The 24622-nt window shown below is 44.4% G+C and overlaps 1 protein-coding gene and 1 pseudogene across 1 annotated transcript; both read right to left on the bottom strand.

The window, feature by feature from the left end:
* On the bottom strand, positions 1–17344 carry LOC137374951 (extracellular calcium-sensing receptor-like). The gene is made up of 6 exons (XM_068041564.1): positions 17241–17344; positions 15421–15712; positions 13631–14458; positions 13264–13488; positions 9456–9579; positions 1–914 (listed from the first exon to the last, which is right to left on the bottom strand). Coding segments are annotated over exons 1-6 (2385 nt in total). The 5' UTR covers positions 17243–17344.
* Positions 3479–7146, bottom strand: LOC137375503 (vomeronasal type-2 receptor 26-like; annotated as a pseudogene).
* Positions 17345–24622: the final 7278 nt, after the last annotated feature.

A 24622-nucleotide genomic window follows, 5' to 3' on the forward strand; every position in this document is an offset into this window, starting at 1 on the left:
TCACAACTTTTTGGAAGCCCCTGCGCCCATCATGTGCTTCTTTGTATTCCACTCCTTTTTCAGTAGGATGATATAACATTTTGGAGCAAAAATGCAAACAAGTAGACCAAAGCTGGAGGCCAAAATAGCAAATACTTCTACGGCCACAGCATATTTCCCTGGAGAGCTTATATAAGCTGGAATGAAGGTTATCCAAACTGCGCAAAAGATAAGCATACTAAACGTTATGTGTTTAGCTTCATTGAAGTTATCTGGAAGTTGGCGAGCTAGAAAAGCAACTACAAAACAAACACAGGACAGAATTCCAATATAACCGAGTACACTATAAAAAGCTACAGAAGATCCTACATTGCATTCAAACACAATTATCTTATTAAAATAAGTAGTATTTTTCAAAGGGTAAGGTGGACATATAACTAACCAGACTGTGCATATTACACATTGTACCAGTGTAAGGATATAAACAGTCAGCCGTTGTTGTGTCGGCCCAAACCACTTCATCCTATTATTGCCAGGAAAGGTTGCTTTGAATGCCATCACCACAACAATTGTTTTGCTCAACATACAGGATATGCAAAGAACAAATATAACACCAAACGCTGTGTGACATAGCATACACGACCAGACTGAAGGTTCACCGATGAATGTAATTGAACACAGAAAACAAAGTGCCAATGCAAAAAGAAGAAGAAAGCTTAACTCGGAGTTGTTAGCTTTCACAATTGGTGTGTGCCTGTAAAAATAGAATATTGCGAATACACTCATGGTGGTGCAGGCTCCAAGCAATGCCAGTGTCACCAGAATGATTCCCATGATCTCCGAAAAGGAAAGAAACTCAATTTCCTTCCGGATGCACTGGTCGCTGCGTTCATTAGACTTGAATTCCAATGGACATTTTATGCAATAGACGGAATCTGAAATGTAACACAAAACTTGATCATTATCCAGTCTAGCAGCTATGTCCTTTAGGGCTCGGTCAGTAGTGGTGTTACCGAGCCACTCTTGGTGATGGACATTGAAACCTCCCCACTCAGAGTACATTCCATGCCCTTTCTACCCTTAGTGCTTATTCCAATTGGAGAAGCACTGATTCATTAGTCAAGGAGCAGGGTGGGAGGGGGCGGTGCTGGCTGGAGGTGGTAACCAGCAGGAGGGTTCCTTGCCCATATTTGACCTGATGCCATGATACTCCATGGGGTCCACAGTCAATGTTGAGGACTCCCAAGGCAATTCCCTCCCAACTGTATACCACTGTGCCGCCACCTCTGGTGGGCCTGTCCTACCAGTGGGACAGGGCATATCCAGGGATGGTGATGGTGGTATCAAGGACATTCTCTGTAAGGTGTGATTCCGTGACTATGCCTATGTCAGACTGTTGCTTGACTCGTCTGTGAGACAGCTCTCCCAATTTTAGCACAAGCCTCCAGATGTTAGTAAGGAGGACTTTGCAGGGTCTACAGGGCGGGGTTTGTCATTTCCAGTGCCTATGTCGATGCCAGATGGTCTATCTGGTTTTGTTCCTTTTCTTACACTTCGTATTGGTTTTGTACAACTTAGTGGCTTGCTCGACCATTTCAGAGGATCTTTAAGGGTCAACTACATTGCTGTGGGTCTGGAGTCACATGTAGGCCAGACCAGGTAAGGACGGCAGATTTCCTTCCCTAAAGGATATTAGTGAACCAGATGGGTAACAAGGGTCGTTGTAAAATTGGCATACATTACATCATTGCAAACTGTGCACCTGCAACAAAGGAATAAATTGATGACTTGTGAATGACACTGGGGATTGGCTTTTGCGCAGGGATGACAGTGGCATTATTGTTTATTGTGTTCACATGTATGTCATTATTTTTGTTGTGCCCCAAACCTCTGGCAGCTACCATATTTGCATGGGTGGAGCATACCTCATGAACTTGGTGTTCAATTTATATAGATGCCAATATTGACATGATGGCCAGCCATTGTCAGAAGGCTTGATGTTCAAAAATCTCTCTTGTTTCCTCCATAGAAAATGCACGATCTTTTCAATTGTGTTGTCTTCTCTGAGCGTAAATCCGCTTTGATGGGGAGGAAGATTTAGATGGCACATATCACCATCGTGTGACATGTATTAACTAGAAGTATACACTTGCTTATTTTGGGATTTATGAGGACACTTGGTGGAGAATCGGATTACATTGTAGATACAGTCCCTCATATTTTTGTTTTTCTCCAAAAATCCATCCAATCGATAAAATGTGCCACATGATATCCAGAAATTATTGAAGCATCCCAGTTAATCAGAGTCACACATTGCATTTTCTGCTTTTAATTTCCCATTCTTTCTGTTGATGCATATTGCCAATTTACTGTTGGTGCTATTCAATATAACTTTTCCCTTGCTTACAAGTTTTTAAATTCCCCTTTGCCTGATGTGTATACAGCTGTGAGAGACGTAAACACTGAAATAGACTTTAGGCTATAATTTAAAAAGTACAAATGATAACTGAAATCAAAGATGTGTAAGAGGTGCATTGAGTTATCAATCAGTAGCTGTGATACAGCTCACCAAACTAGTTCCACTTTTCTGCAGACATGCTTAAGACGAGAGGCACCTGTGCAAGTCAAAGTGCAAGTGCAATCCCAAGTACAAAAAAAGTTATAGTCACAAATATATAAATTTGATATATGCGCATTAAGCACTTGTAAAAAGAATATCCTGCAGAATAATTATCAGCTAATCTAAGGGTTAGAGATTGATTTTTCACAAATATCTTCTTATGAAGTGCATGTCAGTTTGTATAACGTCAAAGATGCAGCAGCAAAGATGCTGAAACACTGGTGCGCACTAGTCAAATAAGGTAAACGGATGATATTCATAGATACTAAACTTATGGAATGCTTATCATTTATATATTGTATTCATATAATTTCCATAGAAGCCAATGTGAAACTTTATTAGTATCAAACACAAGTTTAATATTGAAATAATTTGCATAAGAACAAAGGAACAGGCCATTCAACCCCTCGAACCTCTTCCGTCATTCAATTAGATGACTGCTGATCAGTATCTTAAATCTATCTACTCGGCTTGTTTGCATGACCTAACAGAACCTATCAGTTCTGAGAATTTCAATTGACATAATCTCAACTTTTTTTCGATGAGAGAGTTCCAGATTTCTACTAATCTTCGTGTGGAGAAATGCTTCCTGAATTTACCATTGATCGCACGAGATCTAATTTCAAGTTCCACCCCGTTCTGGATTCCCTTACGGGAGGAAATATTTTATCTCATCTACCCTATCAACTTCTTTAATCATCATAAACATCTCAATTCGATCACTCCTTAATCTTCTAGACTAATTGGAATACAAACCTAGTCTATGAAATCTGTCTGCACAATTTAACAATTTTTAGCCCTGGTATCATTCTGATAAAATGAATACATTTCTACAATGGTGTATTACAGGATAAATGAAATGTGTCAATGCTTTCTTCTTCAAACAACTTTACCTATCAAATGTCTCTTTGTATTCTTCTCTGGTTTTAGAAGGTTGATGTAACATTTAGGAGCAAAAAATGCAGACAAACAGACCAATGTTGGATGCCAAGATAGCAAAGACTTCCACAGCTACGGTTATTTTCCAGGGGAACTTACATAAGCTGGAATGAAGGTTAAGCTAACTGCAAAGAATATAAGCAAACTAAAAGTAATAACTTTAGCCTCATAGAAATTATCTGGCAGTTTACGGACTAGAAAGGCAACCACAAAGCAAACACAAGACAGAAATCCAATGTAACCAAGCACGCAATAAAATGCTGTCACAGACCCAACATCACATTCTAAAATAATTAGGTCTTTAAAATAATCAGCACTTTTCATTGGCAAGGGTGGTGATGTAATTAGCTGACAGTGCATATTATACATTGTACAGGTGTAAGGATAAAAAGAGCCAGACATGTTGTGTTGGCCCAAACCTCTTCATCATGTTATTATTGGGAATAGTTGCATTAAAGGCCATCATTATAACCAATGTTTTGCCCAAAACACAAGAAATTCAGAGAACAAAAGTAATACCAAATGCTGTGTGACGAAGCTTGCATGACCAGTGTGAAGGTTTCCCAATGAATGTTATTGAGCAGAGAAAGCACAGTGCTAAAGCAAAAAGAAGCAGAAAGCTTAATTCAGAGTTGTTAGCTTTAACAATGGGAGCATTTACGTAAATATAGAAAATTATGGCGACAGTTACTGTGAAGCTGGTTCCAAATAATGCCAGCATCACTAAAACAATCCCCATGCTCTCCTCAAAGGTTAGAAATTCGGTTATCTTCGGTATGCATTGGCCTCGATGAAAGGAGAAAGGGGACAGGGCGCCACTGTCGATCCTCGCAGCGGAGCCGCTCTTCACGCTTCCGTCACAATGGGACCGGGTGGTGACGATTCACCTCTACAACCCCCATGTTCCGGTGGTGGATGTGCTCACCTTTCTCGCCACGTACATCGAGATGGCCGGCAGCAGCACTGATGTCAAGGACCTCTTTGCGATTTGGACCAGCAAGCGGCAGGTCAAGGTGACCTTGAAGGTAGATCCCAGTGGAGCCATCATCCACCCTCCCTCCAGCTTCGCTATCGGGGGAAGTCGAGGCTTCTTGGTCTACGCTGGGCAGCCCAGAGTTTGCCGCACCTGTGGCAAATCTGGCCACATGGCAGCCAACTGCAGCACGGTTGTTTGCAAGAACTGCAAGGAGGAAGGCCATCAGACCAAGGACTGTAAGCAGACTAAGTGTTGCAACTTGTGCGGTGCGGCAGGCCATCTCTACAAAACCTGCCCCAAACGCTGCCTCAGTTATGCTCAGGCGGCAAGGTCCGAGGAAAGGCCGGGAGAAGTTTCGATGAAGGCGTCCGGTGTTCGAAAGGAGACCAGTAACCTTCTCCGCAGTGAGGAACTTCAACCTGAGAAGGAGAAGGAAGGGGAGGCAGCAGAAACCAGTGACCCGGCACCTACCCAGCACATGGAAACCGCTCCTCCACAGACAGAATCAATGGAGGAGGAGGCAGCAGATGGACAATCAGGTCAGTGGCAAGTGGTCCAGTGGAAAACCACAAATAAAAAACATCACAAAGCCACCACCCAAACCAATGGTAAGAGGAGGCTATCTTCTGAATCAGACTGCAACAACTCCTCTTCACTGGACGGGGGAATGCTGGAACAACAGCCCCTTCAAAAGAGGCGGCAGAACTCCAAGATGGATGATAAAGCATCCAAGCCCCCGGGCACTGGAAGCTGTGATGGGCCCGGCGTGCCCCAACCCCAATGCGCCACACATAATGACGTGGCCAACGCATCTCAGCACCGGGACACCGGGAGCAAAGACACGTCTGGTGCACCTCAGCTCCGGGAGGCCGGGAGCAGTGATGGTTTCGAGGAGGAACAGATGGAAGCAGCTGAGGACAACCCAATCCTCTCTGCCTACAAGACCCCCCGCCCCAACGATGTCACCAGAGCGGAACAAAAACTGCATGATAAAGCAGGAGGGGTTTCTGAGCCCAACCAACGTGAAACTGCTTGCGCACACGATGGGTATGCAGGAACATCCTAAAGGACTGGGACTAGCAAGGACAAATGGTATGGGAAGCAACAAGTAACTTTTAAAAAATGGGTGTAAGAATTGCTTCCATTAATGTGCGTAGCATTAAATCTACTACGCGATGTGTTTCAACCTTGGATTACCTTGCCAAGGTCAAAGCTGACCTACTGTTTCTGCAGGAGTGTGGAATACCACACCTCAGCACCTACAGGCAGTGGTCGCGATGGTGGTCCCACAGGCCATCGATCTGGTCGGGGGGTAATGATTGCCGTTCCTCCGGCCTGGGTATTCTGCTGCGGGGTGGTAACTTCACCATCTCCGAAGTTAAGGAGGTGGTGGGCGGTCGCCTCCTCGTAGCAGACGTGATGTACAACAACGCTCCGCTCCGTTGATCAACGTGTACGCCTCGGGACAACGCAGCGAGCGACAGACCGTCTTCCAGCAGCTCCCACTGCTGCTGGCGACGTCCAGGCCGGTCATCCAAGGCGGTGACTTCAACTGCATCATCAATGTGGCTGGACGATCCGGCAGCGACGACAGCAAACTGGACGCTACGTCCAGATTCCTAATAGAAACAGTTAAAGATGCCAAACTGCACGACGTCTTCAGCAAACCTGCAGACGGAGTGCAGCGCAGATGCACATGGTCAAGATCGGACGGGTCTGCCCGTTCCAGGATTGACTTCCTGTTTGTATCCCGTGCTGTCACGGTCGGATCCACCGACGTCAAGCTGGTGTTCTTCTCCGACCACTGCCTCTTACTGGCCGACTGTCACTTACAGGACGACCAGCGGGTTGGCAGAGGGACGTGGAAGCTCAATGCTACACTGCTGACCCCAGAGAACGTTGAGGAACTTAAAAGGGATTACAAAGGTTGGAGGACCGTGAAACCCCTCTTTGAGTCTCCAGTTCACTGGTGGGAAGCGAGCAAGCAGAATATCAAGAGGTTCTTCATCCACAAAGGTGTTCAGAGGGCGAGAGAGAGACAGAGGGAAATGTCCCGACTCCAGAAAATTATGCAAAATCTACTCCGGTTGCAGTCAATGGGGGTCGAGGTCAAAGAGGACCTCCAAGAGGTGAAGAGCCAGCAGGCCTCGCTCTTTGCCAAGGAGGCCTCCAAGATCATCTTCCGGTCCAGAGTCCGCTCCATCGAGCAGGATGAGACGTGCTCGCATTACTTCTTCCAAAAGGTACACAGAGAGAGCTCTGTTATCAGAAGCCTGAAGGAAGAAGATGGCTCGGTAATGTCTTCGCAGTCTGACATACTAAGGATCAGCAAATCCTTTCATGCTGGGCTGTATGACGCGAAGCCCACAGACAGCAGAGCCTCCCAGTCCTTCCTGTCATCTATCACAGAGGTCTTGGAGGACAGCAGGAGGGAGAGATTGGACAAGCCGCTAACTCTGGACGAGCTGACAAAGGCCGTTGAGTCCTTCGAGATGAGTAAAACTCCCGGGAGCGACGGCTTACCGGTCGAGTTGTACTCGGCCCTGTGGGACTGGGTCGGCCCGGACCTGCTGGACGCATACGAAAGTATGCTCCTGGCCGGCAGCATGGCAGAATCCATGAGGAAAGGCATCATCACCCTCATTTACAAGCAGAAGGGGGAGAGGGCAGAAATCAGAAATTGGCGGCCCATCTCACTGCTTAATGTTGACCACAAGATTCTGTCCAAGGTCATAGCCAGTCGAGTCAAATCTGCTCTGGAGTTGGTGATTGACCCCGATCAGACCTGTACTGTACCCAGCAGGAAGATCTCTGATAGTCTCGCGCTACTCAGGGATACGATCGCCTACGTATGGGACAGAAGGGTGGACACCTGCCTCATCAGCCTGGACCAGGAGAAGGCTTTTGACAGGATATCGCACACCTCCATGATGGACGTGCTTTCCAAAATGGGGTTTGGGGAGGGAATCTGCAATTGGATCCAACTGCTCTACACAAACATCAGTAGCGCAGTCTCAATCAATGGGTGGGAATGGGAAAGTTTCCCGATCAAATCTGGAGTCAGACAGGGCTGTCCTCTCTCCCGGTCTTGTTTGTTTGCTGTATTGAACCCTTTTTTGAGTCTATTAGGAAGGATGCGAGCATAAGAGGGGTGACAATCCCAGGCAGTGGAGGCACACAGGTTAAAACCTCCCTGTACATGGGTGACGTCACCGTCTTCTGCTCGGATCCGCTGTCTGTGTGCAGACTGATGTGCATCTGCGACCAGTTCGAACTGGCCTCCGGAGCCAAAGTTAACCATGGCAAGAGTGAGGCCATGTTCTTTAGAAACTGGGCTGACCGATCCTTTGCCCCCTTCACCGTCAGGTCAGACTACCTGAAGGTGCTGGGTTTGGAAGGGCCGGGGCGTGCACCAAAACCTGGAAGGAGCGGGTCGCCGAGGTACAACACAGGCTGAGCATGTGGGAGCAGCGATCTCTCTCCACTGTGGGTAAGAACCTGGTCATCAGGTGCGAGGTGCTCACGTTGTTGCTGTACATGGCGCAGGTGTGGCCCATACCCCACTCCTGCACTGTGGCGGTCACCCGAGCCATTTTCCGCTTCATATGGCGATCCAAAATGGACCGGGTCTGGAGGGGCACGATGTTCAAACCTCTGGATAAGAGCAGGAAAAATGTACCCAACGTCGCCCTCATCCTGATGACCACCTTCGTGTGCAGCAGCATTAAGCTGTGTGTAGATCTCCAGTACGCAAACTCCAAGTGTCACTACATGCTGAGTTTCTATCTGTCCCCGGTGTAGTGAAGAATGGGCCTGGTCACATTGCCGCAGAAGGCTCCATCCAGTTGGACTGTGCCGTACCACCTATCCTTCGCTGAGCAGCTTCTGCGGAAAAACACCTTTGACCACCAATCCATCAGGCAGTGGTCTGCATGGAATGTCCTCAAGGCCCTACGGGAAAAGGAGAGGGTGGATCCTGTCGGATGGTTCCCCGAGCAGACCGCCAAAGTCATTTGGCGAAATGCCTCATCACCAGAACTTTCAAACAAGCACCAAGATGTAGCTTGGCTGGTAGTGAGAAGAGCCATTTCCGTCAGATCATTCCTGCACACCAAAGTCTCACCCCCTCTGCACAATGCCCTCGAGGTGGCTGTGGTGGGGACGAGACGGTTGCCCACCTCCTTCTGGAATGTGTATTTGCAAAGTAGGTGTGGAAAGAGATGCAGAGGTTTTTGTCGAGGTGCATCCCAAGCAGTTCTGTAACACAGGAGGCTGTGCTCTCTGGGCTGTTCCCAGGGACACACACCGAGATAAACATCAACTGCTGCTGGAGGACTATCAATTCGGTGAAAGACGCCCTTCGGTCTGCCCGAAACTTGCTGGTCTTCCAGCGCAAAGTGTTGTCCACGACCGAATATTGCAGACTGACACATTCCAAGGTCCAGAACTACGTGCTGAGGGACGCACTAAAGCTTGGGGCAGCCGCAGCAAAGGCTCAATGGGGAAAGACCACTGTGTGAGGTCCCCCACCAAGCTGAACTGAGGGGCTGGATCCATGGGAAACCCCTCGAACTGTATCGGGAATATTTTGTGTGCTGTAAATGTAAAAATGCATCTGGCATGACAAATGAAATGGAAGGATTGTGAGACAACTCATGATTGTATTGAAGGAAACTGATTACTTTTGCACTCTTTGTATTTTTTGACTTGGTGCTGTTTGAAACTGTTTGGTAATGTATTTTTTTTTTACAGATTTTTAGGAATAAAGTATATTTTGGAAAAAAAAAGCAATGGCCCAACGGCATTTTAGGTAAATTACTGTGTCCAAAAAAATTTAAAGTACATTAAATAAAGCCTCTTTTAGAAAATAGATCTATACAAATAGGTTAGAATGTGTAGAAAAGCTAATATTATATATACAATGTATATATGTTTACATACCTGTAGCATTACTGATTTCACCTTCAGCGCATTCTATACAATCAAAGCAACAATTAGGTTTTCCTATTCTGGCAGCTTTCCTTGTTCCAGCAGTACAGCTTTCAGAACAAATTGCCTGTGGTACCTTATGTAAAGAAGAGAAATTTATGTTTGGAGCTTTGAAACATGCTGAACTTGGTCCACTGATCAGAAGCACATTCTAATGTTGCAAGAGTCACAAATGCTTGCAGGATCGAGGTTTGATTTTTGATCTGTGAAGGATTAGCCAATAAATGTAGGGATTGTACAATTGGAATGATATACCAATGGATTATCTCGAAGCACTATCAGGTAACCTGGTTTGGAAAGTTCGATGTGTGAATTGGGACAATTGTTTATGTATGTATTCATTCATTCACAGGGTTTAGGCATCACTGCCAAAGCCAGCATTTATTTCCCATCCCTAATTGAACTTGTGAAACTGCTGGTAGCAACTGATTGGCTTTCTAGGCATTTTCAGAGGATAGTTAAGAGTTCACTGCATTGGTGTTGTCTGGAGTCATATATAGGCCAGATTGGGTAAGGACAACAAGTAAAGGACATGAATGAACCAGTTCGGTTTTTCTAACAAATCAGTAGTTTCATTCTAGCTTTGCAATCCAGATTTATTTCATTAACTACATTTAAAGTCCCCGTCTGCCATGGTGGAATTTGAACTCATATCGCTGGATTATTAGTCCAGGTCTCTGAATTACCAGGACAACAACAAAACCAGTATTAATCGATGTTTGGTGATATAGAACTTGAATATTGCTGAAAATAGAGACTTGCTGTCAAACCTTTCCGTTTTCCACTCATCAGGACAATTTGCAAGAATAGCAATGTAAGGGAAAGCAACAACTTCATACTCTATGAGAAGAGAGTGCTGATTGGTTGGCAAGTAGACTCTGATTGGTAGAAACTTTGCCATGGAAAATACACTGGTTTATGGTCTGACAGATAACTTCCAGGCTTTTAAAAAAAAATTAAACCACGCAGTTTGACTCTGGTCAAGGCATTGCCCTGAGGAATGAACCAGCAAATGGCTGTCACTTATTTTGTTTAGTTGAAACAGGCGGAATGTGTGCACACGTTCTTTCTGTCTGCAAAGAACAGGGTCCTGTGTATTAATATACGTAGCTTCCAGTAGGCGCAAATGCACCATACTGCAAGCCTGACTGACAATCTTAAATTGGTTGTCGGTGTAATTCTTAGCATACTGAGGATTATTTAGCAAATGTTGTCGAAACACAGGATCACATCGAATGCTGGACACAGTGTTTTGAGTTTTGCAAGCACGGGCTGGCTGGGTACAGCCTGCACCTTGCCACCAGTCAACAGCAGAAGGGACATGTTGTTTGATGTGATCTGCCAGTCTTTGGGATGTAAGGCCTATATAGCTAACATCACACTGGCATTGAAATTCATAGATCACATTACTCATTTATATGAGAGGCAGGACTTTTTTCTTGACGGCAGCATCCTGTTAGAGGCAAACACCACACATCTTGCTGCTGCATAACAGCATGAAACATCTAGCTTCGCCAGTTGCTCAAAATTTGGGATAATCTGAGGTAGACTGGGCACGTCTAAGGGTTGAAAATGACAGCCTTAGGCCCGTTCATAAATTTGTGCGATATACACCAAGAAATGATCTGATCAGAGTAGCCATTGTCACACAGGATGCCTTTGATTCACCCTGTTTCAGCATCAAGCTTGCATTGTGAGCAAATGGCTTGCACCCTATTTACAAGGTTGTTGATAGGGCCAATCTTATAGCACGTTGAACTGTGAGAATCCCAATGCGTGCACTCACCAGTGAAGGTCAGCTTGCAGTAGACCGTGGTAGAGAACCCCTGAGTAGATTTCTGAACTAGTATATCAGGGAAAAGGAGCTCATTTGACTTCTCCATTTCAGAGGTGAATTTGAATGCAAGATAGAACCCATTAAGACATATAAGGTAATTATTACATGCAGCTGCAAATTCAAATATGAGAAACGAATCATCGACATAATGAAAATATGCAAGAGCAAGAAGGTTAGGTGTCATTCCATCGAAGACACATTTCTCATGGGACCCAACAAAGGTGTTTGTCAGAGCTGGGCCCAGATGGGATCCCATGGCAACACCATCTAATTGGGCATACATGGTGTCGTTAAAACTGAATTCAACTGCACGAGTTGGTGAGTTCATAAGTTCAATGAATACTGATTCACACAATGGTAGTATGTCTAGATCGCCATGATATAACACTGCATCACAAATATCTATGGCTGTTCTTTTCAGACAGAAAGTACATAGACACACATTGCACCTGTTTCAGTTAAACTAAATAATTTACAGCCATTCACTAGCTCATTCCTCAGGGCAATACCTTGACCAATCAGAGTCAAGCTGCCTGGTTTAAATTTCAAACAAAGCTTGGCAGTAAACTGTCAGTCTCCATAAACTGGTGCATTCTCCATGGCAGTGCCTCTACCAATCAGACTCCACTTGCCAACCAATCACCACTCTCTTCTCGTACAGTACAATGTTGTTGCTTTCCCATACATTGGTATTCTTTGAAATTGTCCTGAAAAGCTTTGACAACATGTCTCGATTTTCAGCAATACTCAAGTTCTGTACTGCCAATCGACTATTAATAATAGTTATGTTGTTGTACTAGTAGTTTAGAGACCTGGACTAATAATCCAGCGAAATGGGTTCAAATCCCACCATGGTAGACGGTGAATTTAAATTTAGTTGATTCAAGCTTCGATAACATGTCTCTATTTTCAACCATTATGCTACGGTTGCCACTAATAATTGCTATGGGTTTTCAACCATGGCCAAGTCACATCCTGGTCTACACTCAAGCTATACGATAGCCATACAAACAGGAGTGCCACAAAGATAATTGGACAGGATCAGAATTTGACAGCTTTTCTTAGCTCATGAATATTTGATCATTTGGAACTAGTCTGCTGGAGAGCTGAAAACAATATAAAGATCGTCTAACCAAAGCAAGCTGTTACCTCCTATACAGTATTAACTGCATTCTTCTATGGCCTCTTGTCTCGAGGGACAATGGGCAAGAGCCTGGAGGTGGTCAGTGGTTTGTGAAGCAGCGCCTGGAGTGGCTATAAAGGCCAATTCTAGAGTGACAAACTCTTCCACAGGTGCGGCAGATAGAATTGGTTGTCGGGGCTGTTACACAGTTGGCTCTCCCCTTGCGCTTCTATCTTTTTTCCTGCCAACTGCTAAGTCTCTTCGACTCGTTAACTACATTATATTGTGAGAAAGTCGAGCATCATGTCTTTGAAACAAGTGAAAGGGGAGAAATGTTAGCAATATAAGTTTTCAGGATAGGTTAGGGATGTCGGTCTTACTTTCCGGGACAGAAAAGGGACATTGATGAGATGATGGCAATGTTTTCAAGAATATAAAGACATTGAGCATGATGATTCAGACAAATGTAGCACGGCGTTAAGTGTTCAAATACAAAGGTGCACTTTGAAAATTAATACGCCAAGTCAACGAGAATGTCCTCATTGAAAGAGTGATGGCAGAATTAAATGTGTTTTCGGAGAGAGGAGAGGAGGGAAAGTTACCAAGACGATCAGAAGATGGATATGTACGAGTTAGTTATCAGAAACTGTACACGTTTCTCGTAGCTTGAAGCATGTTTCCGTTCCTAAGGCTTCTTTTGTTGATAAATTTCTAATTTTGGAAATAAGGTACTATTATATATTTCGGTACACTGTAAAGGATGACACATTGTTTACAGGTTTGAAGCTATCTTTGATTACCTTTCTCTGGCCTTCACTCCAAACAATCGCTTCTTCGTTTATGATGAGTTCTTGGCCTGGAGGTGCAGATCCATCATAATATCCTACAGTTACTGCATCAGCTTTACCCCCAGTGTTTTGCCAGTTTACAATGTCATACGTTGCAACTGGATCTCCGTTTTCGTTGAAGTATACAGTTTCGCCAGTCTTTGTGGTGAAAGTGACCACTTTTAAATATTGCAAAAGCTTGAGAGAAAGAATTGAAATAGCATGAGATATACCGATATCTAGCTTGGCGGAGGCCGTGCAATTTTATTTTCTGTCTCGTTATGTATATAAGTAGAACATTATACACTAGAATATTTTAACTGCAATATATTTTCCGTACCTGTTGTGATTGAAAATTGGAAGTACTTTTACATGTGTTATTAGTGAATGTTCTTTCCACGGTTTCACACGAGAGCATATTGTGCAGGGCATGTGCAATAGCGTAAGTTGCTTTGTACACGTTATACGTAACTCTCAACCGAGATGCATCGGTGTAGGTATTTTTAATTGTTTGCAAACTCTCTCTGCCTGTACATTCAGATGCTTGCTCCGATGTATTTATCTTATTGTCTGCCAAGCTTAGACGACAACTAAAAGTTGCCTCCCAAAATTCTTTGAGTAAAATATTTCCCGGGTATGCCGAAGGGTGCATTTGAATTAGAAATTCCTTAAAGCCAGGTATATTTACTTTACGTATTGCGATTCCTAATGTTCCAATAAGGAACCTCCTGCTTTCTTCTGAGGGAAGGATCGGTGTGGAAATCCAAGCTTCGCTTCCTATCCATTGTATGCCTGTGATATTTTGTCTTGCGATCTCCTTTAGCAAAATGGCCATATCACCTTCAGCAACAAAAGCCACAATAACTTTTGTGCTTGATTCCTTTATAACACTCACCGTTTTGAGCAGCTTTTCCCTCGGATACTTTCTATATAACGACTCTGAAAAGGCAATACAAACCCCCAACTGCTGCACGCCTTCTGTGAACGCTTGCATTCCAAAGTTACCATAGTCATTGTCACTCTTGATTGTTCCAATCCAATTCCATTCAAAGCGTTTCACGAGTTGAGCCAATGCCCTTGCCTGAAAGTAATCACTTGGTATTGTTCTGAAAAATGTTGGATATTCTTTCCTGTTGCTCAAACATGCACAGGTTGAAAAGTAACTGACCTGTGGGAAATCAAAATTTTCAAAACAATTCTTGCAAAAATAATCACAACTTCCTAATGGCTCAGCAATCACATCTTAGCAGTAGAAGGCTATACGAGACAGGGACGTACGGGACTTTTTTTGTTTTCAGTGTTTTGAATGCAAAATGTTGTATCCCTTGTCAATTGTTTAACATCAGGCCGGAGGGTGTTTAAGAATTATTCGGCAGAGGTAACAAAATGAACAATAATAAAATGACAATTTTTCTTCACACACAAGTGCACATTCGGAATATTTGTGCCTTGACAGTGAGTATTAGCTCGTCTCTTAGAATGAAACTATAACAGACACGTCCAATTCCGTTCTCATGCGATGTTCATATGCACTCACTTTCCAGCATGGATCGCTGGAACTATCCTTTGTTAGCCGATTGCAGTCGATACGGCAGCGAAGACACTGAAGTTGGTCTCTAATCACCATCCAGCTGCTAATGAATTGCAATTATGGCCCTGGGTACAGTCACACAACTCCACTATGCAAGACACACTCAGCGATAAGTTTGTTCAGCAAAATACTGCTAGATCAGCAACGTTTGATCTTTCTTACTTATGAGGAAAATAATCAATTTCAAATGAATATTTGATCACCTCGAATTCAAATTATTAAGGAACAAAGGAGGAATAACGAGTAAATTATATAATTCGCTTTATTGTTTTTTGTACCCACCCTAGTGGTAGAACAGTTAATGAAATGGTAATATAAAATGGTAGTTGAAAATGTCATGTTTTTCCGCATTATAGCCATGTTTCATTTCTTCATTGAAACGTTTATCCTTGTTGATTTTAATACAAATTTGGTAAGAAATGTCAAGTCATGTCAATTTAATCAACCTTTGTACTACTGTCTGAAAATGTAGGATTTTCTCTCGGGATTTCCCAATGAAAACGGCAATGTCGTTAATTCCTGCAAAGTAGCTTACTTACCATTGGGATTCTGAAAGGACTTATTATCCTTGCTACCGCGGCGGACTGAGAAGATCCAGAATCAGCCACAATAGCATAGACATCGGAGATATTTCTGCATTTATCCTCTGAATGAGCATCCTTTTGACCATCCAAAATCTCAAAGACTGCTTTAATAGATACGGAAGGCATGTCACAGGAATCATAAATCTTGTAACCAAGTGTAATATTCGGGAGCAGTGTAGGGTTCCCGTTTATTTCTTCAATGGCGAACATCATTGCCCGCATAAAACGAAATTCTCTGAAATTAAACCTACAAAAAAAAACACAAATAGAAGGAGACCGGAAAACATGCACGCTGATATTTACCCAAGTAACCTCTTTCTACGGATGTGATTGTATTATTAGCAGAGTTTCATAGTAACTGTGATACGTTTCTTAAGTAATGCGAAATTTTCGATATGAAAGCGACAAAAGCGATAGCAAAAAACTGATCTGATACTTACACGGTGAATGCATATACATATTATTAAGCTCTTTCAACTCTGTTTTTGCTGTTCATGGTTGAAACGTAAATGTTGGGCCCGGGAGAACTTCGCTGCTCTTTATTGAATAGTATCATGGGGGTCTTTTTCATCCACCTAAATGGCCAGATATGGGGTAGGTATAATGCATCATGCGACTGATGGGACTCCCAGCAGAAGACACAGAATTATCAGTACTGAATGATTTGTTCACGTCTTGCCGTGCATTTTAAACCATCGACATCTGGTCTTGCATTCCAAAACGTCAGGCTGACACGCACCATCGCGACGACACAATTAGTCCTTTAAACTATATTCTCTTAGACTGAGCTTGAAGAGCAATGTTCACAAAATAGGCTTTTACTCTGAGACTGTGGTACTCATATTATTTTAAAACTAATAATTATAGACTTTTGATATCATAATTCGCAGGATTTCATATTTAAACTGTTCAATGTTTACGTAGAAAGGGAATGCCTCATGGTTTAAGAACTAAAATATCCAAGTCTGAGCCTCCCTAACAGAAACATGAATTTCGTTGGTAGTTGCAAAGCTCTTCTGTGCTTTCACTGATGTAAGGAAACAAGGCAATCCTTCACAGTTGTTTGAACAATCACATCGCAGAGAAGAAACTGGCGTATATCATCAGCCAAGAAAACGCAACATACAATAACAATGCAATGTAATAGACAAAGCTAGTGTGGCATAAAATACACAAGAGAGAATTGAAAATTCTATATTCATTGGGTCGCAACATGTAATGTGGCGCTTCTCATCAGGCTGGAGTTCAAGCTGAACGCCTAATTCAATGTCAAGCAATAAATGGATCAGTGCAATTTACAAAACTTTTCTATTTCATGCAGCCAATGGAATTCATACACATTTATAGAGGTTCAATTCTCGCACTTAGATAATGCCCTTAGAATTTCTAAAACAAAGGACATTTAACAGTATATATCTAAAAAAATAGCTTGCAATAATCTCGTAGAAGCAGCAATAGCTCGAGTCTTTTCACTTTGCCATTGTTTTATCAAATTGCCCTGGAAAGTCAGAGATGCCCAAAGTTTGATCGAGATATGGTAATTCCACGATCGACTGCGACAAAAGTAATAAAGAACGTAATATAACTAGTAGTATTATTAAAACGGAGCATATGGGGAATATCTTTAGTACAAGTTTCCATTGATTATTGCTGCACTTGTACATCTAAACGACAATTTCATATACAATCAGGCTCAATAATATCATACCGCCTTACAAAACATAATACAACATATATATTTAAGAGAAATTGGTTAACGGCAAAATCCAACTAACATTTTGCATTTTACCGCTTTGGGTTGGGTTTGAAAGGAACGCTCCTGATCCTCTACACTGAAGTGCAGGCTGAAAATTCCGCCGAGAACGATGTCTCCATCCTTGGATAAACTGAGTAAACCGAATTTCTCCCAATATTTACAGGCTGGCTGATAGACTGCCCAGACAGTTATTAACATAGTTAATAGTACCCAAAGCCAAAGGCAATTCATAGTTTATCAGCGCAAGTAACTGTGATCGGTAATTACTACCAAATACCTTTATGTACAAGTGTATCTGATTGTCTTCCGGTTGCGTTCAGTCTAAATTGATTGAATGTAAAGAAAATTTTGAGCAACTTCCAGAAAATCCCCAAAGGAAGCATGTTACTGGCAAATCTTGTCACATCCCAAACTCTAGAGGAAAAGGGGAGCATGAAGCAGGTTCTCACTGGGAGCTTGTTGTTCAAAGGGTAATTGAATGTTAACCTGCAATGCAAAAAAAAGTAGGGCTGCAGGGAGTGGAGCTAATTGCAAAGGTGTGGGGCAACTGGATATTTCTTTCCAAGTGCCGGCAGAGATACCATGGGCTGACTAATCTTCTGTTCTACATTGTTCTATGATTTATGTGGGGAAAAGAGGGAAGCAGTTTATGGTCCCTTCTTTGGGATTCAGTAGTCAAAGGATTAAATTGTTTCCAAAATAACAACAGTAACTGCAGTTCATTGGCACTAGGTGAATTGTTCCTTCGGAGAGTCAGCAAAGTCGCGACGGGCAGAATGGCCTCCTGTGCTGTGACAATTCTGTGATTTATGGGACGTCTTGAGGTCGTAAAAGGCGTTAGAGAAGTGCAAGTCCTTCTTTCATTTTAAGACATTCACGAATAACTCCATCGAAAAATTCAATTTTGTATATCACATTCTATTGAAATGTCGGGTTGGATGTGCTGCATCAGAAGAATGAACACAAGATGGCACATTAATGACAATTACTGAGGAAATCAATGACACACCTCACCCGACAGCAATTGTTTCAGCGCACTTCAAGTCGGGATGTAGCAAGTAGGGCAACATAATAATTATCGCACTTATCAATCTCCTGCAAAGTGCTCGTCTTCACAAGTTGACATGAACACTGTACTATCAAGCCCAATCTGTAATTTAGAAAATTATTTTGGGAAAAACAAAGGACAACTTAGTGAGGAGCAGTTGTAAGTGGTTGTCGTACAAATACTTTCCTTGGTACTGCAGATAAATGAGGAGATAGTAGAGAAATTAGAACGGATAAAAATAAAGGGGATGGACTTAAGAAGGTTCTCCGCGCTCCTTAAATGCTAAGGGGAATTAAATTTGGTCATAACATAGGCCCTGGCCACATTCTTCCACTCCTCCTTCGAGATGGGAGCTCTGGCAGAGGACTGGAGGATTGTAAATGTTACATGCGGCATTTTTGTTCATATGCAAAATATAACCACTTGTGGTGTGGACCAACATGTGGAACTCACACAGGTAGTGCAGACGTGGAGGCAAAGGACATCGGGAAGAAGGGAGAATAATTCTGAGTGAAGACATCATTGCTGGGATTTGTATTGGACTTTTTAAAAATAAAAGACAATGTAAGAGATCTCGGACCTCACATATACACACGCAGTCAAAACAGGAAATACCACTGATGTGGTGGCCTGGGCTGTTTCAACACCAAACATCCTGTCTAACAACCACACTCAGGGACAATGGCCTTTTAGAGTCATAGAGTCGGGCAGAATAGAAACAGGCCCTTCGGCCCACCGTGTCCATGCCAACCATGCCTATCTATACTAATCCCACCTGCCTGCATCAATTCCATATCCCTCTATTCCTTTCTCATTCAAGTACTCATCCAGACGCCTCTTAAATATTGCTACTGTTCCTGCCTCCACCACCTTCTCAGGCAGCTCACTCCAGATACCCACTATTCTTTGTGTGAAAAATTGACCCCTTTCATCCCCTTTAAACCTCTTCCCTCTCACCTTAAATCTATGCCCTCTAGTTTTAGTCACCCCTACCATGGGAAACAGACTCTGGCTATCTACCCTATCTATGCCTCTCTTAATTTTATATACCTCTATCATGTCCCCTCTCAGCCTCCTTTGCTCCAGGGAAAACAGACCAGCCTATCCAATCTCTTTATAACTAATCTTTTCTGCACCCTCTCTAGCTTAATCACATCTTTTCTGTAGTGCGGCGACCAGAACTGCACACAGTCCTCAAAATGCGGCCTAACCAACATTATGTACAACTGTAACATGACGTCTCAACTATTGTACGCAATCCTCGGCCGATGAAGGCAAGCATGCCATATGCCGTCTTCACCACCCTATCCACCTGTGTTGCCACTTTCAGGGAACTATGTACTTGCATCCCAAGGTCTCTCTGCAGAACAACACTCCCCAGGGCCCTGCCATTCACTATATATGTCCTGCCCTGGTTTAACTTCCCAAAATGCATCACTTTGCATTTGTCTGCGTTAAATTCCATTTGCCAATCCCTTGCCCACTTTCCCAATTGATCTATATCCTGTTGTGACCTTAGACAACCTTCTTCACTGTCCATTATACCACCAATTTTGGTGTCATCTGCAACCTTACTAATCATGCCACCTACATTGACATCCAAGTCATGAATATATATGACAAACAACAGAGGGACCAGCAACGATCCCTGCGGCACACCACTGGTCACCGGCCCGCAATCTGAATAACAACCCTCCACTACCACCCTCTGCCTCCTATCACCAAGCCAATTGTGTATCCAATTTGCTAGCTCACCCTGGATCCCATGTGTTCGAAGGTTCTGGACCTGCCTACCATGCGGGACCTTGTCAAAGGCCTTGCTAAAGTCCATGTAGACAACATCCATCGCCCTGCCCTCGTCAATCCACTTGGTCACCACCTCGAAAAACTCAATCAAATTCGTGAGACATGATTTCCCACGCACAAACCCATGCTGACTATCCCTAATCAGACCTTGCCTTTCCAAATGCATATGAATACTGTCTCTCAGAATCCCTTCCAATAACTTTCCCACCACTGACGTAAGGCTTACTGGCCTGTAGTTCCCTGGCTTATCCCTGCTGCCCTTCTTAAACAAAGGCACAACATGAGCTATCCTCCAGTCTTCCGGTACCTCACCCGTGGCTAACGATGATACAAAAATCTGTGCCAGGGCCCCAACAATCTCCTCTCTTGCTTCCCATAGCATCCTAGGATACACCTGGTCAGGCGCTGGGGATTTATCCACCTTTATGCGCTTCAAAACCTCCAACGCCTCCTCCTTTGCAATGTTCATATGCTCCAGCATATCGCTATTCCCTCCCTTGAACTCATTAGCTTCCATGACCTTCTCCACGGTAAGTACAGAAGAGAAGTATTCAATAAAGACCTCGCCCATTTCCCATGTCTCCACACATAGATTACCACACTGATCCTTCAGGGGACCTACTCTTTCCCTCGCTACCCTTTTACTCTTAATATACTTCTAGAATCTTTTCGGATTCTCCTTTATCTTATCTGCCAGGGAAATTTCATAGCCCCTTTTCGCCCTCCTAATTTCCTTTTTAAGTGTAGTCCTACATCCCCTATACTCCTCGAGGGACTCGCTTGATCCCAGCTGCCTATACCTGACATATTCCTCCTTCTTTGTCCTGACCAGACCCTCAATATCCCTCATCTTCCAAGGTTCCCTAAACTTGCCAGCCTTGCCCTTCCATCTAACAGGAACATGCTGGCCCTGAACTCTTCCTATCTCACTTTTAAAGGCCTGCCACTTGCCAGACGTCCTTTTACCTGTTATCAGCCTCTCCCATTCAACCTTTGAGAGTTCCTGTCTGATGGCATTGAAATTAGCCTCCCTCCAATTTAGGACTTCAACCTGAGGACCAGTCCTATCCTTTTCCATAACTATCTTGAAGCTAATAGATTTATGGTCACTGGTCCCAAAGTGCTCCCCCACTGACACATCAGCCACCTGCCCATCCTAATTTCCTATGAGGAGGTCGAGTGCAGCCCCTTCTCCAGTAGGGCCATCCACATACTGCTTCAGAAAACTATCCTGGACATCTTAAAAAATACTTCCCCATCTGATCCCTTAGCACTAAGGCAGTCCCAGTCAATATTAGGGAAGTTAAAATCACCTACTATTACAACCCTATAATTCCTACACCTATCTGTGATTTCCCTGCATAGATGCTGCTCCACTTCCCTCTGACTATTGGGGGGCCTATATTATATTCCCATCAAAGTGATCTCCCCTTTCTTATTTCTACGTTCTACCCATATGGCTTCACTGGACATTCCCCCCGGTATATCCTCTCTAAGTACTGCCGTGATGTCCTCCCTAATCAATAGTGCAACTCCCCCTCCTCTCTTACCTTCACCTCTGTCACGCTGGAAGCATCAGTACCCTGGAACATTGAGCTACTAGTCCTGCCCATCCCTCAACCACCTTTCCGTGATAGCTATAATATCACAATCCCATGTACCGATCCATGCTCTGAGTTCATCTGCCTTACCTGTAAGGCTTCGTACAGTAAAGTAAATGCAGTTTAGCCTACCAGACCTTCCACGCTTCCTGTCCTGTCTCTGCTCGGCTTGCCAACTGGACTTGCTTGCTTTAACCTGTACATTTGACTCAACTGTCTCATCGGCGACACTACTACTTTGGGTCCCACCCCACTGCAAGACTTGTTTAAACCCTTACGAGTAGTACTAGCAAACCTTCCCGCAAGGATATTGGTCCACTTCCAGTTTAGAAGCAACCCGTCCTTCTTGTACAGGTCACCTCTGCACCAGAAGAGATCCCAATGATCCAAGTAGCCAAAGCACTCCAGCTCTTCAGCCACGCATTCGTTTGCCTTATCCTCCTATTCCTACCCTCACTAGCAGATGGCACAAGTAGTAATCCTGAGACTACAACCCTAGAGGTCCTGCTTTTTAACCTTCTGCCTAACTCTCTATATTCAGTTTGCAGGACTCATCTCTCTTCCAGCCTATGTCGTTAGTACCAATTTGGATCATGACCTCTGGCTGCTCACTCTCCCCTTTCAGAATGTCCTGCAGTCGCTCTGAGACGTCCTTGACCCGAGCACCAGCGAGGCAATGTCTCATCCTGGAGTCTCGTTTGTGGCCAGAGAAATGCCTGTCTGCACCCCATACGATAGAATCCCTTACCACTATAGCTCTTCCACCCTTTTTTCTCCGTGGTGCTACGAACCTGGCTGTTGCTGCTTTCCCTGCGAGGTCATCCCTCCAACAGTATCCAAAGTGGTATATCTGTTTGAGAGGGGGATGGCCACAGGGGACTCCTGCACTACCTGCTTGCTCTTACTACTCCATCTGGTGGTCACTCATCTCTTTTCTGCCTGTGCAGCCATTACCTGCGGTGTGACCACCTCACTAAACGTGCTATCCACGGCGTCCTCAGGATTGCGGACGTTCCACAGTGAAACCACCCGCAGCTCCAGCTCCCTAAAACGGGTAGCCATTGGCTGCAGCTGGATACACATCCTGGACACATGGTTGTCAGGGACACTGGAAGCGTCTCTGATTTCCCACATAGCACAGGAGGAGCAGATCACGGGGCTGAGCTCTCCTGCCATGACTTACCCTCAGGTTAATTAGATACTCCCTGAATTAAAAAATACTAATTACACTCGGGGCCTTGTTCTACTCACTCCAATCTAAAATCCTTAAAAAAAACACTTTAGTAGCCTCACCTTATCTCCAGAGGTCTATTTTTCAGCAAAAACAAACTTTGCCCTGATTTTTTAAAGTTATTTAAATACACTAACAGCTGCTACGCACCAACCAATCACCTTGCAGCTCTCCTCTGACGTCACTGTTGGCTTTTTTTTTCAAAACTCAGGGTGCGTTGGAAGAGGTTGGGCTCCCGAACGTGATGTTGAAATATGTGTGAATGGTTTCCTTCTTGCCTTATTTGTATCTAAGACTCCCCTGCTGAGAGCAGGATATGACCACAGGCAGGTGGTCTTGCATAGCCAGGCTGGGATTGATCAGGCACTGAAACCATGGGACGACCCAATTCTAAGCATTACCTTATATGTGGAGGGACCAGGGTCAGAAAGGGGTTTCAAGCCACAGCTCACAAGAACATTGTTGCTGCAGCCGGGAAGTGTGACTTGGTCAGTCACAGGAAGTCATGCGGAAGCCATCGCTCAGTAGACCTGACTATCTGGGAGCGAGATTCCGTACGCCGGTCGACTAAGCAACTGGTGTTGTAAGTATATACCATTGCTTGGTGACTTAAAAAAATGGGTTCCACAAACAGTGGGAATTTTATGCAAAGTCTGTTTCATGCCATTGATACACAGTGCGGGGTCAGGACCTGAGAGGGAAGTGATACCCCCTTTTTAAGAGTCTTACACCTCCGTGGGGAGAGGGGGAGGGGTTTAAATGTGCAATGAGCAGAAAGCCACCCCAACCCACAGCACGCGCTACCACCTTTACAGTGGTGAAGATGGACTGTCCAAGTGTCTTGCTGTGGAGACGTGGGCACTTAATTAACATGCTTCAATCAAGCTCCCACAGTGGAGGCCGATTTGAAATTTGATGCTGCTCCACGGGTTTCCCAGGGGTCGGGAAACTAGGAACTGGACTGAAGGTACAGCTTCGATTGCCAGCTTCCCCATCCCAGCCCCGATTGCCACCTCAGCCCAGCTCTGGCAAAACAAAATCTCAAATCGGACAACAACGCACCTCCAATCCACCATATTCCAGTTTAATTTAAAGTAGATTGAGAGTGAGGTGGTAGTGGGGTGGGGAGGGGTGGCGTTTGGTGGTGGTGTTGGTGGCAACCAACGTGGGAGGCGGAATTGTAACTGCAATATTATAATGAAGTTGCGGGCTTGAGATTTTATCTGTCTTGCAGGTCCGGTCCTGGCTGGCAGTTATCCCCCTAGCCTCAGGAAACCTGGAAGCTACCCAGGGAGATGGGATAGCTTCTCGGACGAGGTAAATGCTTTTCCAAAACTTCTTATGAGCCATGAGCAGCAAGAGTGCTCTCTGCACAACCACCATTGACACCCCAGCCCCCTGCCCAGCCGCAGTTCCCAGCCACCAAGCTAATCTGTTTCTTCTCAGGGTCGAGCACAAATCCCTCCCCCCACCCCACCACTGGACCTGCCCCAAAGACTGCCAACTTCTCCTCCAGAATCAGTGACTACTCCCTGCAGGATCGTGACCCCCAACCAGGTTTACCAACCTCTCTCCATCCAGGATTGTTGACTCTCCGTTCCCCCCCAGAATCAGGCCCCATCCCTTCCCAGATCCATTGCCCAAGGTCGGACACCCCAATGTTCGACACTCCAATTCGCCAGAAATAGGACCCTTTCCCCGCCCCCACTGTCACT

This window comes from Heterodontus francisci, chromosome 11 (genome assembly GCF_036365525.1).
Source record: "Heterodontus francisci isolate sHetFra1 chromosome 11, sHetFra1.hap1, whole genome shotgun sequence".
NCBI classification, from domain to species: Eukaryota; Metazoa; Chordata; class Chondrichthyes; order Heterodontiformes; family Heterodontidae; genus Heterodontus; species Heterodontus francisci.

Excerpts from the sequence above, each read along its gene's own strand:
- LOC137374951 (XM_068041564.1), bottom strand. Across the intron at positions 14,459-15,420 it reads GTCCTTTCAGAATCCCAATG|GTCAGTTACTTTTCAACCTG; the intron begins GTAAGTAAGCTA and ends GATTTCCCACAG. Across the intron at positions 13,489-13,630 it reads CCAATTTTCAATCACAACAG|CTTTTGCAATATTTAAAAGT; the intron begins GTACGGAAAATA and ends CTTTCTCTCAAG.